The sequence below is a fragment of the Melozone crissalis genome, unplaced genomic scaffold (assembly GCF_028551555.1).
Source record: "Melozone crissalis strain CALT ecotype California unplaced genomic scaffold, PUWL_Pcris_2 ptg000029l_1, whole genome shotgun sequence".
NCBI classification, from domain to species: Eukaryota; Metazoa; Chordata; class Aves; order Passeriformes; family Passerellidae; genus Melozone; species Melozone crissalis.
In genome coordinates, this window is record NW_026535807.1 from 18,009,532 (window position 1) to 18,024,648 (window position 15,117).

At 36.5% G+C, this 15,117-nt stretch overlaps 1 protein-coding gene across 1 annotated transcript in view; it reads left to right on the forward strand.

Annotated features, from left to right (window-relative positions):
* The window catches only part of SLC6A11 (solute carrier family 6 member 11), a 105,270-nt gene that overhangs the window by 17,672 nt on the left and 72,481 nt on the right, over positions 1 to 15,117 (forward strand). Inside the window, exon 6 of the mRNA XM_054281045.1 lies at positions 7,757 to 7,889. Coding sequence (XP_054137020.1) covers positions 7,757 to 7,889 — 133 coding nt within the window. The remainder of the gene's footprint in view (positions 1 to 7,756; positions 7,890 to 15,117) is intronic.

The window sequence follows — 15,117 nt, forward strand, 5'->3', positions numbered from 1 at the left end:
AGTTATCTTTTACAGTCCTGTAATGTACAGAAGAGGATTTAGGTGTTAAAGCTGAAAAATGTTTTCCAGCTTTGATGCTTCCAGGACATAGAATGTTCTATACCCGTTCTCTAGGACAAGATTGCCCCATTCTTTACATTTTCAGTGTCAAAAGATAACAAACCACACCAGAAAAGAGAAACCTTGCAAACCAGTACATGAAATCCAGTCATGAATTTACTGAAGAATTAAAACCACTCTTTTTAGATTCCTTTTATTGAAGGATAACTTTTTTACCTTGATTTATATAAAACATGTTTATCTTAACTTAAAAAAACCCAAGAATTTCACAAAGTCAGCTGCCAGCATTTTGGTTTCACAGTTTTATATTTAGCATTCAGCATAGATTTTTTTTAAGTTTATCAGTATCATTTTCCAAAGTTGTCATCTAAGCAGATAAGGCAGTGGAGAATATCTCAAATCTTTAATATCTTTTGTTCTCTGGTTCTTGCAAAACAACTTGTTCCTTCTCAGCTATTTCTTTTCCATCTGCAGTCTGGATGCATGGATCTGCCTCTCTAAATTAGACAGCAATTAGCTCAGATTAGACAGGCACAGGGAAATGTTCCACCTTCCTGACAGGTATTTTGGCAGGGAAAGCTCCTGGCATTTCAAGATCCACAGAGGATTCTGGTGCCTGGAATTGGAATATTGAATTTTCAGAGTTAAGTAATGTCTGCTCAAGTTTTTCAGTCAGAAACTCTGTATTTGCACAGGATACCTGAATGCATTTGGGTGTCAATTATTCAAAGTAATTTTCAGAGAAATAAATGAATATTAATTGCATAAAGTGCAATGAGAGAAAGAAAGATGTGAGTTAAGGAAATAGCTTTAGATAGAAACTTAAATTTGCTGTCACACAGGAATAAAGGGTGTCTAAAAGATCCCAATCCTTTTCTCCTAAACTGGTGAGAAATCTGCACACCCTCAGGTGTGTTATGATTTTTGAACAAGGAGCTCAGTGACGAGGTTCACAAGGTAAATATGGGCTGGGTTTGACAACTGCCAGGATAAAAGTGCATGAAAATATAAAATAAATATAAAATAATATAAAATAATATAAAATATAAAATATAAAATATAAAATATAAAATATAAAATATAAAATATAAAATAAAGGGTTCTGTACAGGGGCACTGCATGATTTTGTTGTTTTTGTGCCCTCAGGATGCTCTGGTTGGGCACACCTCCATGGACAGGGCACCTCAAGGGGCTCCTCTCTTTGGGTGCTGTTTGCTGTTGGGTTTTTTAAAGCCTTGGAAACTGCTCCAAATGCAAGTGGGAACATGAAGGGACCTTCCCCAAATAGATTGGAGCTGTTCTTCAGCTTCCCAAATCATGAAATAACTCAAGAAGTACCTCAGGACATTCCTTTCAACCCTGTGTTGGCAGCTGTTAATCCTCTTTCTGCTCAAGAGGCTGTTCAGCTACTCCAACTTTATTAAAGACACTCTTTCCCAGGAAAATCCAGTGTTCCCATAGCCAGTAAATAGTGTGTAAGCTTTCAGAAGGTTTGTTTTCAAATTTGGGTGGAAAGGCTTCTTTTCAGTTATCTCATCACCTTCCCCTCTCCAGCAATCCCAAAACCAGAAGAGCTCTTCTTCCTCTCCCATGCACTGAGGCACGAAATGGAAATGTGTTTTAGTGCTTTCTGAAACAAATTAGTCCCATTTTCAGTAGGTACTTGTTGAAATCATCTCCCAGTGGGATTTTATCTGGGTAAATTTTGTGTAAATTTTGCACGTGCAGTGATGTGAGGGAACAGAGGTAACCCTTGGCAATTGGGAGCACCAGGTCCTTGTATGAGGTCTAATTTATTCCTGGGTTTATTATTTTATTTTTATGTGCAGTGAAAATATGCTGAAATTTTTCTTTATATAATTCTAGTAAGTCTAACTATTTAGATAGTTTCTGGCTACCCATTTTTATTTCCTTTTAAATCCGCATTTATATTTAGATTCAAGTGAGTTTGAAGCCAGGCTTACAATATTTTTTACTCCAGTAGAATTAATCTACACTGTAGTAATTTTGTGTGATAATGATTTTGTTCAGCCCAACTACACAGACCCTTGTGACCAGACCTCAGCATTTCTGACAATCCCTCTTTGGAGATGTGCTCTATTATTGCCCCTAAATTTATCTTTTATTCATTAGATTCCTGGAACTTTTGCCACTTTTATTCTGTGTTATTTACAGGAAAAAATGTAAGAACCTTCACTAACATTTAGCCAATTTCAATGTGTGTGATCAGAGGCAATGAACCCTTCAAGCACAGTGCGAGACACCCCAAATCCACTCTGGCTGGGGTTTAATATTCTACTTACAAGCAAGATTTGCTGTGGAGAATTAATATTTGCTACTGTTGAATGAAAACCTTGCCCTGGTTTGAGTTAACCTTTGATTCCAGACTCCCCCAAGGCAGTGGAATGTGTTTCCCTCAATATTCTGCCCAAAAACCTCAAGTGCCACCAATCCCTTGGCCTCTCTCCCAGGCTCTGGGTGGGTTCAAGGGGCTGAAGTGCTGAATATTTTTACACAACAAAACAACATCCCCTCAAACAGCTCAAAACCTACAATAAAAACTTTCAAACTCTCGTCACTTGCTGTTTTCAATGAGATCCAGCAGTAATTAATGATTTGTGTCTTCAGTGCAGGAGAAATCTTTCTCACAGAAAAGTTTCACGCAGCCTGAAGTTGTTGCCAGCAAATTCTGCCTCAACCAAGCAGGGATTTGATGTTCTGGAGTAATTCAAATACTTACCTGCAGTTGTACTGCCTGCTACTGTGGTCTCCCAGGTTCTTGGGCTTTTATCTGTCAATGAATATTGTTGATAATAATTACTTCAAATAAAGAAGTGCCAGCAGTGAATTCTAGTGAGAAAGAGTCAAGGCATTGCAATGAAATGTCTGTTATTTCTCATTTGATTTAAGAGGGTTTTAAAGATGCTCAGCTTTAACAAGTCCTGATACGCAGGATAAAATTATTTCTTTCTTTTCACCCAAGTGGGATGCAAAGCAGCTGAGCTATAGATTCACTACAGAACTTTTCAAATTCTTGTTCCTTCAAAGCAGAGGGGGGCACATTGCTGATTTTACTGCATGTTTCTGTGCTCTGTGCATGAGGAGTTGAGGAGAACAAGGCAGTGCAGGGCTCTTGCAGGCAAGAGAAGAGGAGGAAGGACTGGAAGAAGCTACAGAACCTTGTTTTATCGTTGTTTTTAGTGATTTATGGCAGGTTTTAGGTAGAAGCTGCGCTGAGCTCTGATCTGACACCTGAATATCAACCTCACATCTCAGACACAGGGGCAACCATTGATTTTCAGAATGCTTCCCTTTTTCCTGTTATTTCAGTTGAATACTAAAAGAATGGGGGCAGATTTGATTGAATTGAGGCTTTGTGAGAAGAATTTCATATTCTGATTTCTCCCTCCTATCAAAACTTCATCCCCTGCTGCTGTTGAGATGGTTCCAGCAGCAGAATTTAGGGAGTGCTGTGAGGGATTTCCCCTCCTTGGCTCCATTCTTTCCATACATTTCATGTCACAGATTAATTATCACTTCTGGACTTGCTGCTGCTCCCTTTCCGAGGGAAACACCAACCCTTTGTTCTGCTGGAACAAAGGAAATCCAAAGCCTTGACAGCACTTCGGGGTAATTAACTCCTCATTATGGTGCTGACAGCTGCCCTTGATTGGCACCACGTGTCTGTTCTCAATAGGACCCGCGGGGATAATTAATTGTGGTTATCCCATTAATTGTGGTTATCCCATTAATTTGCCATTGTGACAATTTACAAAAGGATCTGGCCAAGAGTCCTGCGTGGGTGAAGGAGGTGTCTCTGCTCTTTTGGGATTTCAGAGCATCCAGAAAAATCTGAGCTCTTCCTGCTCCCAGGAATTGGTTGTTTTTAACAATCTTCACCTCAAGCCTTCATTAAAAATTATGTTCTTAAGAAGAATTATGAAAAAAAGAAAAAATTAAGAAAAATTATGTTCTTAAGGCAAAGGCATCTTCTGGTGGGTGAAATATTTCAATCATGAGAAAGAGAGAACATTTATTTATGAAGTTTTGCAGATAGGGAACGGTGTAGGAACTTGAGTGACTTCCACACCCATTGTGGAAAAGGAACCTTGCTCATGTTAAGGTTCACATGTACATAAATAAATCCAAACAGCCATAAAAAACCCAGTTTGACTAAAACAGAAGGAATTTTTTTCATTATTAGTTCACAGTGTAAATATAGCTAAATGAAAACTGTTTCCATTTCATTATTATTGTGGCCCAACCATGAATATTTTGTCTCAGATTTCATCTTAAAAATGTACTGCTTTAAAAGGCCTTTCAGTATTTGTTGCCCTATATTATTTATTCATTTTCTTATTGTATTATGCCAGATTTTGACCTGGTTCTCTTGCAATTAATTCCTCTTCTGGGTGATCTGAGAATTCAAGGACTTCATTTGGGATTTGATGAGAATTTGTAAGGAGGGTGGACTCCATCCTAGGTAAAATTCCACCCTCATCTGTCAAACAGCTTGGAAGAATTTGAATTTTAATGATGCATTTCATCACCTCTCTGTGCAATTATGTCTCAGTGATGTTGTGTGCAGGTAACAATTATGTCCTTCCTCTTCTTGATTAAAATAACCCTTCATTAAAAGCCACCTCTCTTCATTTGGGTGCATTTTCATGAGAGAACTTCAGGCACTTTGCAGGTCTTGGCTAACTGAGGGTGCTCCGTGCTGGATCACTTCTCCCCCAAAAAAGCTGGTGGAGATTTGAATAATAAAGATTTTAATAACAAAGATTTAAAGAATAAAGATTTAAAGAATAAACATTTGAAGAATAAAACCAATTCCTGGATAGGGTGGAGATGTGGATGAGGTGGCAGCAATTTTAAATCTGCAATTTAAGCAGATAATTCTCAAAAAGTTTGTGTTGACTTCCTGCCCCCTTTATTGTTGAGTGTGAAGATCTGTCTTTATTAATTGGGAAATATGGAGATAAATTCTGTGATTTTGGGTTTTTAAGTGTGATTTTTGTTTGCCTTGTTAATTCTGTCATTCCCCAGCTAAAGAGGGAATATTAAACTCATATTTTATGAGTGGCTGCCTCCATCAGGAGCAGCATTTGCAGCTCTGGAGGTGTGGAACCTACCCAAAAGCAACAATTTTAATTTTAGCAGATAATTCTACAAAAGTTTGTGTTGACTTCCTGCCCCCTTTTATTTTTGAGTGGGAAAATCTGTCTTTATTAATTGGGAAATATGGAGATAAATTCTGTCATTTTGAGTTTTAATTGTGATTTTTGTTTACCCTGTAATTCTGTCATTCCCCAGCTAAAGGGGGGATTTTAAACTCATATTTTATGAGCAGCAGCTGCAGCTCTGGAGGTGTGGAACTTGCCCAGGTGCTGCTTCCATATTTCCATTTTCCCTCTTGGCATCTCCAGCCTCCCACTCCATCACTCCAGGAATTTCCCTTCACAGATTCCTCCTTTTTTTAATTTTTAAAATTTCATTTTGTTTCATTTAAATATTTCTATCTCCTATAAGAATTCTATTTTTCATATAAATATTCTATGTCCTTTAACTGTCATATTTTATTAGCTGGAATTACAGGATCAGACTTTATATCCCTAAATTTGTTGAATCGGACAATAATTGAACCAAATACAAAAGGAAGAATACTTTTATATTTATTTTATATGTAACTATAGTTTGCTTGGTTTGAACTTAATATTTAACCTTTCTACTAAATTGTAATTAAATTATGTGAATACCTATGTAGATATTAATTATATAATCAATTGAAACCAGGGAAAATCAATTAATTGGTTTTCACTCACAGTGGGGAGGGAGAGGAATACAAGTCTGAGGTTATAATAATTTTAAAATTAAATTATATTTATTTAATAACCTATAAATTTAACTGTATTAATTTATTAATTTTATTTATTATTTATTAACTTGAAATAAAGATTTCAAATAAATCTCTTCCTAGGATGATTTATTTCAGGATAGTGTTTAAAAAACTTTTAAGTGAATGTCTTTGTGCATTTGTTGCTTTAAGTTGCTTCAAAATGTTGAGGTTTTGAAAAGAAATATTTTAATGTTATTGCTCTAATTACAAAAGGAAATTAATGAAATTTAAGGTTAAGACGTAAAAATAAATGTTATAAAATTTTTTCAAGAAAAGAAATCAAATTGAAAAACCATTTATTTAGGAAGTGTTTTATTTTAGCTCATATATTGGTAAATAATTAAATATATAAATAATTAAAATAAATAATTAAAATAATTTATTTTTCTTTGACTTTAAGGAAAAGTTGTTCTAAAGTTAAAATTTCATCGCTAACTTGGAAAAGTGAAACATTTGTTTATTTCTAACCAGATACAAAATACCTGGAATATTCTGCTTTTATGTCTCTTTCTACTGTAGCACGGGGTGTTTTCAGTAGTGGGTAAACAGGAGTCATTTAATCAAATTAATTCAGTTTTAACCCTTTGTTTCAAAAGTAATGCTGGTTTTCTTCAAATATAATCATCTTTTTATTTTGTAATTAATTCAGTTTAGCCCAGTATTTCATATGTAGTGTTGGCTTTCTTCAATATTATAATTTTTTTCATAATTATTTCCATTTTATCCTGGTTTTTTATATGTAATACTGTTATTTTCCGATATCACCACTTTTTTTTTTTAATTAATTCAGTTTTATCCCAGCATTTAACAACTAGTGCTGCTTTAGCTCAATATTCTATTTTTTTGGTAATTAATTCACTTTTATCCCAGTATTTCACATGTAGAACCGTTTTAGTTCAATGTTCTAATATTTTTTTTTTGTAATTAATTCAGTTTTATCCCAGTATTCCATATGCAATGTTGTTTTCTTCACTATTTTAATCTTTTTTTTTTGTAATTAAATCACTTTTATCCCAGTATTTCCCATGTAATCGTGTTTTAGCTCAATATTAGATTTTTTTTATAATTATTTCAGTTTTATCCTACATTTTCGTATGTAATTTCACACATAGTGCTGTTTTAGCTCAATATTCTATTTTTTTGTAATTAATTCAATTTTATCCAAGTTTTTCATATGTAATGAAAAATATTTTCTTCAATATTATAATTTTTTTTGCAACTAAGTAGTGCCCATGTAGTGCCATTTTAACTTAATATTCTAATTAACTTAATATTCTGATTTGTAATTAATTGACTTTTATCCCAGTATTCCATATACAATGTTGTTTTCCTTGCTATTATAATATTCTTTGTAATTAATTGATTTTTATCCCAATATTTCCCATGTAATGCTGTTTGAGCTCAATTTTATAATTTTTTTTGGTAATCAATTCACTTTCATCCCAGCATTTCACGTGTAGCACGGTTTTAGCTCAAAATTCTAATTTTTTTTTGTAATTAATTGACTTTTATTCCAGTATTTACTATGTAGTGCTGTTTCAACTCAATATTCTAATTTTTGTTTTGGTATTAATTCATGTTTATCCCAGTATCTCCCATGTAGTGCTGTTTCAGCTCAATATTCTAATTTTTTTGTAATTTATTGACTTTTATCTCAGTATTTCCCATGTAGCACCATTTTAGCTCAATATTCAATTTTATTTTTGTAATGAATCGACTTTTATCCCAGTATTTCCCATGTAGTGCCGTTTCAGCTCAATATTTTAATTTTTTCCCCTTTTTTTCCCCCCATGGAAGACGGAGGGTGCTGGCGATTTCCGATGGGATTGAGCACATTGGGAATCTGCGCTGGGAGCTCGCCCTGTGCCTCCTGGCTGCTTGGACTATTTGCTACTTCTGCATCTGGAAAGGCACCAAATCCACTGGAAAGGTGAGCCTGAAATATTTATTTCCACCAGAACAGGGGAATTTCACATGTGTGAGGAACTGTAATTAATTGTAATTAGGAGTTCTTCGTGTTTTTTGGTCCTTTTGGTTTCGTGATTTGCTTTTTCTCTAATTCTCTTAGGTGAGGCTGGGTGGTTTTTTTTTTTATTTTTGTTAATTTAACAATGAGATTTATTGGAAAAAAAAAAAAAAACATGTTGTGTTGATTTCTGTGTAAATATTCTGCAAAATTTGGATTTTGCCCCAAACTGTCAGGATTCAAAACTCCCAGCCCCACAAGAGAGTCACTGAGAGTTTTGATGCACATAAAAAGAGAATTTTAAAATACATTTTATTTTTGTTAATCTAGCAATGAGCTTTACTGGAAAGAAACCAGGTTGTGTTGATTTCTGTGTGTAAATTCTGCAAAATTTGGATTTTGCCCCAAAAGAGAGTCACTGAGAGTTTTGATGCACATAAAAAGTGAATTTAAAAATACAGATTGAGCAACAAGAGCAGAAATAATGAAAGCACTCAGAGAGGGACCAAGACAGGAATGTTACGGGGGAAAATAAAAATATTTAGGACTTTTTGGGTGAATTCCACTCAATCGTGGGAGCAGGGAGCCATGGGGTGATGGAGAAGATGCCCCTGGAATGGTGTCAGCCACAGCTCTGAGGAGAATATCTGCATTATCAACTGCACTGAGAGAGGAAAAGAGCCACAGATCTGGAGGAAAGATTTTAAAAAAATCACTGCTTTCTCATGTTGGAAATAAAGGAAACCAGGAACAAAATTGCTGCACTGAAATATCTAATTTTCAATTGTTTCTTATGTAGTTTGGGTTGTAGTTGAGGATATTTTTATTTCTGTTTTAGTGATCTTGTTTATAAATGAAATATTTGACAAGTAATGGATTTTTGAAATTTAGAAAACGCCAGAGTGAATTTTTTCAGCTGTGTCAACTGCACACATCCTTGATATTACCGACATTTTGGCTGTTCCCTGTTGCTGATTCTGGGTGTGTTTGCCAACTGTGCCACTTAAGCTGCTGCTGCATTTCCCAAGAAATTTCCACACACATAAGAAGAATTTCCACACACACACACACATAGATTCCTGCAGCCCCACCTTCCCCAGTTCAGGGAAAATCACAAAATCACTGCTGAGAATGCTGCCAGGGGCAGGAGGTGATGCCTTGGGAAGGCTGACCTAAAACAGGGACTGGATGGAGTTAAAGAATACAACAGGGATTTATTCAAAGGATCTCCTCCATGGATGCACCTTGGGCAGCACAAGAGCCCAGCCAGGGCTGCACCCAAGATGAACCAAAATGGCCCCAAAATGAACCCAAGGTGGACCAAAATTGTCATGAAATGAACTCATGGTGGACCAAAATGGTCACAGAATGAACCCAAGGTGGACTAAAATGGTCACAAAATGAACCCAAGATGAACCAAAATGGTCATAGAATGAACCCAAGATGAACCAAAATGGTCACAAAATGAACCCAAGATGAACCAAAATCATCCCCAAAATGCACGGCCGGGCACGGGGTCTGTCACTGTGATCAGTTCTGCTCCATTTGCACCTTGCAGTTCATTGTCCCATTCCAGCTTTAGCCCAGGCAGTCCCACCCTGCTTGTTTTTCTCTCTCCAGCCCACGGTGTTTGTGCTCCTGGGCTGAGATTGGGATCATTTGTCCTTGGTGCCCAGCTGGAGCAGGAATTGTTTTGTCTCCCAGAGCTCACCATCCCCTCATATGGAACCCAGACCCTCACACTAAAGCAACACAGAACCTGAAAATATAAAAGTTCAAACCTGAAGCATCAGGATAAGAATGAATAGTTTAGAGGCAGGGGAAAATCCTAAAGAGTTTGATCTGGAGAAGCCAAAGTGATCCAAGGGAACGACAAGATCAATGTCCTCACACCTTTGATGTGGGCTCAGGGAGGTGCATGAACACTTTGGAGTTTTCTGAGGGGCTGCAGCTGAGGGGAAGAAATGAAACTGAGCAAAACTGGGTTTTTTTCTCCATCAGAAGGAATGTCTGAGGATGGAAATGTATTCTAGCATGGTTTAATGTGCCCCAGGGGTGCAGGGGAGGCTCTGAGGCTGCAGGTGTGTGCACGCACGCGAGGCTGGGCAGAGGCACTCACAGACACAGCAGTGGGAGCAGCCCTGGGCTCAGAAGGGGCTGAAGTGACTTTAGAAAGGATTTATTTTACATTTCTGGAGTTTGCATCCAGGATTTTATTGTCCTTCCATTCTTTCAGTTTATGCCATTTCCCCAGAACCAGATCTTGTGCTTTGAAGGTGGATAACCTGTCTGACCTTTTCTTTTTCCTTTTTCTGATGGCTTCTGATGGCTTTTTTCTTTTTCTGATGGCTAAACCCTCAGCTTTAGCTAGGTGGAATAAATTGATTTCATTTCAGTGTGATTTTGATAACCACCTCTCTGATGAGGTCAGCCTAGGAGAGAACAGCCTGTCTTGGGCACGAGAAATGGGATAATAAACTTTTCAACAAGCAGAAATAACTTCTAGTCTTTCAACAGAAGCGCAAAGAGAAGGGAATTCATGCCCAATATTCAACTTTATAGGTCTCAAGCTTTAAAACCTTTAGACCAGGGTTCTGTAAGAGGCAGAATCATGGTATACTTGCAGCATTTAAATCAGTTTGCCACGAGCACCTGTTCTGTTTCCAGAATCCCGAGGAATTCCTCAGGATTGGTAAATTCCCACATTTCTCAGGAGAGCCTGTGGTACCCATGAACCTGCCTTTCCACAGGGTCCCTGGCTCTCAGGGAGGATCTGTCCTATATTGATAATTCAATATCATATTTCTAATTTATATGATATAATATTGATAATTCCTTTTTCCAACTCTGTTTCTGCAGTGCAGGTTTTTCCTCTGGGCATACATTCACTATTTTTAATTTTTTAATTCTGTTTATTCAATATTCTTCCACTTTTTCCAGCCTAATCTCTGGGAATCTGGGCCGTGGCATTGCCTTCCCAGAGCAGCAAAATTCCCAGCTTAAAAATACATGCAGCACTCAGGTGTTGAGGATGCTATAAATGGTTAAAATATGTGTTCTAGCCAACATCGATAATTCAATATCATATTGATAATTCAATATCATATTGATAATCGATAATTCAATATCATATTGATAATTCCTTTTTCCAGCTCTGTTTCTGCAGTGCAGGTTTTTCCCCTGGGCATACATTCACTATTTTTAATTTTTTAATTCTGTTTATTCAATATTCTTCCACTTTTTCCAGCCTAATCTCTGGGAATCTGGGCCATGGCATTGCCTTCCCAGAGCAGCAAAATTCCCAGCTTAAAAACAAAGGCAGGACTCAGGTATTGGAGATGCTATAAATGGATGAAATGTTCTGAAATATAAATGATGTAGCAGATTTCTCAGCTGAAATTTCCATTTCAAATCTAATGCCATTTCTAAAACTCATATTTAAGCTCATCCATAAGCCTTCCCACTAAATTGAATTTAGTATATGCTCATTTCCCGGAAACATTTAAAATTGACTTCTGGGGTTTTTTATGATAATAATGTAACATTCTGTTAAATTTATGACAGACTTTAATTGGATTGGATAATTTCAATGAAAAAATACTTTTATTTAAAGCAGAAAAACTTAAAGTTTTATCACCTTTGAAACATTTTCAAAGGGAGGTGTCTGTGGGACAGGAGAGGGGAGAGAAAGAGGATAGGGGAACCAGAGATGAGACGGAGAAGGTGAGTCCTCTCCACACACTTGTGCTTTCTGAAATATTCAGGAGGTTTCTTCACCCTTTTCCTCTTTTTTACTCTGCATTCTAATGCATGATGGAAAAAAAAATCCAAGCCTTAAAAGCTGTTATAAAATAACTCCATCATTCTCCAACCAGCACTACCACAGATCATGAATATTTAATATTTCAGGATATTAAATATATTAAGACTAACATCAAGTTTAACTCCAGAGGAAGTGCCTATTACACTGTTAACAGGATGTTCCAAACTTTTCCATTACTGTTCTTGAAATCCATCACTTTCTCACAAAGCATTTCCATTTTCCCTTCCAACAGCTGTGAAATGGCGAAATAAATCCAGGTGATTCTGGCAGCTTTCAGGTGAAATGGATTTGTGCCCTTTCAGAGCTCCTTGTCCTTAATTATTCAAACTTTTCTTGCCCTGAATTATCCAATCTTAGATCTGAAGGTATTTGTGTGCCAGCTTTCACATTTTAAATGTTGAAAATATGCAAAATGCAGGACCCTTCAATGAGAAACTCAAAATCAGAAGGAGAAAAATATGCCAGTGCAGTTACCATAATTTTATTTGTATTTTGAATATTGCTTTGTTAATATCTGATCTCCACCTCATGGAGAAGACCTGTCAGTAGCTGAGATCAAATGCTTCCAAAGATGAGGTAAGAACTATCTAGAAGACTGAAGAAAGTTAACTTTTTTAACATTTAAATTATCATTCCAGTCTCTGATCATTAGGTTTGGCTCAGTATCTGATTTTTCTAAAATACTTTTGATTTCTGGTTTCTTTTGATTTCGAAAATACTTTTTGATTTCTTTTGATTTGTGGTTATGAAAATTCGGAGTTTTTCTGTATTGTACACAGAGCTGCTGAGTCTCCCTAATTTTTTATCTTCCCATTTCATTAATGCAATCTTCAGGTAGAAGGGAACCTGTTCTTTTGTGGATCTTGATTATTCATTTATTAATTTAACCAAATTTAAACTTTGAGAGAGCAACCCCAGTAGCTGCCAATGCATTTTTCCTAAATTACTTGCTGAAGGCAGTAACCCTAATATTTTCCTTTTTATTTTTTATTTTCATGAGAATTTTTGCAAACAAACCATTTCATTGAGCTCAGGTCTCTCTGTTCTTTTGGAGGGAGGAGCCTGCTGGACTCAAAGTTACAGAAAAGCATTTTCAGTTTTCTTTCCTGCTCTTGGTTAATTTTTGGGTGCATCAACACATCCCTGTCCTGTGCTGATATCCCTGGTCAGAAACCCTGGCAGGGACTTGGAGTTATAAAAATGTAAAAGTTGGGAGGGACCTTGGAAAGTCTCTGGTGAAACTTCTTGGTCAAAGAAGGCTCAGCACTGAACTTGGAGCTGTTGTCTTCGTGTTTGGATGCATCTTAAAAACCTTTAACGTTTTTAAGGGATTGCTCATGTCTTGGGAAAACCTCTCCCAATGCTTAATTTCCTTCCATTAATCAATTATTCCCTACTTGTTGCTTCATTACAATATTTAATTTTATTAAAAAAATATTTATTTTTTATTATCTTGTTACATTTCTGTTATCCAGCCCAAATCAAAGCTTATTATTTGTATCACCTGTGTCACTACAGAGCATGGGTTTGAGTGTCTCCAATTAGTGATTTGAAAAGAATTCTATATTAATAATCTCAATTAATAGACTCAAGTTAAACAACAATCTAGCTTTCCTGCCTGGACCACTTGAGTGGGGATGAGAGCAAATCAGCACTGAGATTCTTCAGGATTTTGTGCTCTAGATGAGGAGAAGCTGAATCAAAAGTATTAAAACCCCCACAGTCTTTGTATCATTTAAAATTTATTGATATTAGAACTTAATTTCTCTCCATTAATCAATTATTCCCTACTTGTTGCTTCATTACAATATTTGATTTTGTTTAAAATTTATTTCTTTTTTATTATTTTGTTACATTTCTCATATCCAGCCCAAATCAAAGCCTATTTTTTGTATCATCTGTGTCACTACAGAGTAGGGGTTTGAGTGTCTCCAACTACTGATCTGAAAAGACTTCTGTATTAATAACCTCAATTAATAGACTCAAGTTAAAAAACAATCTAGCTTTCCTGCCTGGACCACTTGAGGTGGAATGAGAGCAAATCAGCACGGATATGTTTCAGGATTTGTGTTGTAGAGGAGGAGAAGCTGAATCAAAAATATTAAAACCCCCAGAGTCTTTGTATCATTTTTAATTTATTGATATCAGAGCATTTTACGCCACCCACAGCACATTAATTAAAGTGTGGATGAGGTTTTGTCACGTATGACTCAACACCAAGGCAGCATTTTCTGGTGTGAAGTGTTGAAAGAATATTCTCCCTCTGGATTTATTATTAGAATATCACACTGATTGTATGAACACTGAATTCTTATATATTTTGGGTCTTTTTCAATGGGTTCTTGTAAAAATAATGCAAATATTCTTTTGCCAGAGCTAAACTCAAATAGTTCTTGCTCAGTGATTTTTTACTTCTGCACTAGTTACTGGTTAATAAGTGATGAGAAATCCTTCCCATTGTGCAGAACCAGCTGCAAGAGAGAAAAATCTCACAGGAACCCTTTCTTCAACATTTCCTGGAACTCCTCTACATGCCGTAATCACTGGATATTATTCTGATTCTGACTTCTGAATATTTGGATCCTTTCCTTCTCTTTGTGCTCAAAGTTCCCTGAATTCCCACTTCCTGCTGATGTCAGAAGGTGCTGAATTTAAGATGCCTCTCAATATTTTATATTTTAAATACAAAGGGTGCTGCTGAGGACTGGGAACAGGGATGTTGTAGCCCCAGAGCCAAGAGGGTCTAAAATAAATCTGCTTGGCTTTTCAGGTCATAATCAAATTTGAAAATGTCTTGCACATTCTCATCAAGCCTTTGATAATATTGTGGTTCTGTCAGACACTTTTTACCCCTTTCCACCCTGCAGAATCTGTCACCCACAGCCCAGAGAGCTCTGCAGGGTTTGCTGTGGCACATGAGTAAAGCTCTGATGTGACTCCTCTTTTTGCAGAAACAGGAGCTAAAATGCTGGATTAAATACTCCTGTGAGTCAAAAAAAAACCAAGATTCATGATTAAATACTCCTGTGAGTCAAAAAAATAACAGATTCATGATTGCCCAGGATTCTTCTCCCCTGATTTATCACTGGGAATGCACTGCAGCTCTAGAAGGACACTGCTCAGTTTGCAGCTCACTGTTGTAAACCCTGAGAAATGACCTGGCAGCATTTGTAGCTGTTGGATATAAACATAAAAGGACAAAGGGCTCTGATACTCTCCTTGCCACCTTCATTGCTCATTAAATCTTCCACTTTCTGCACAAACCCACTGGAAAAGTTACAAGCACCAGAGCAAAGCAGAGAAGTTTTTATATTTTCAGAGGAACAGCTTCGCTCCTGTAGGTACCACAAGAAGCAAGATATGTGCAAA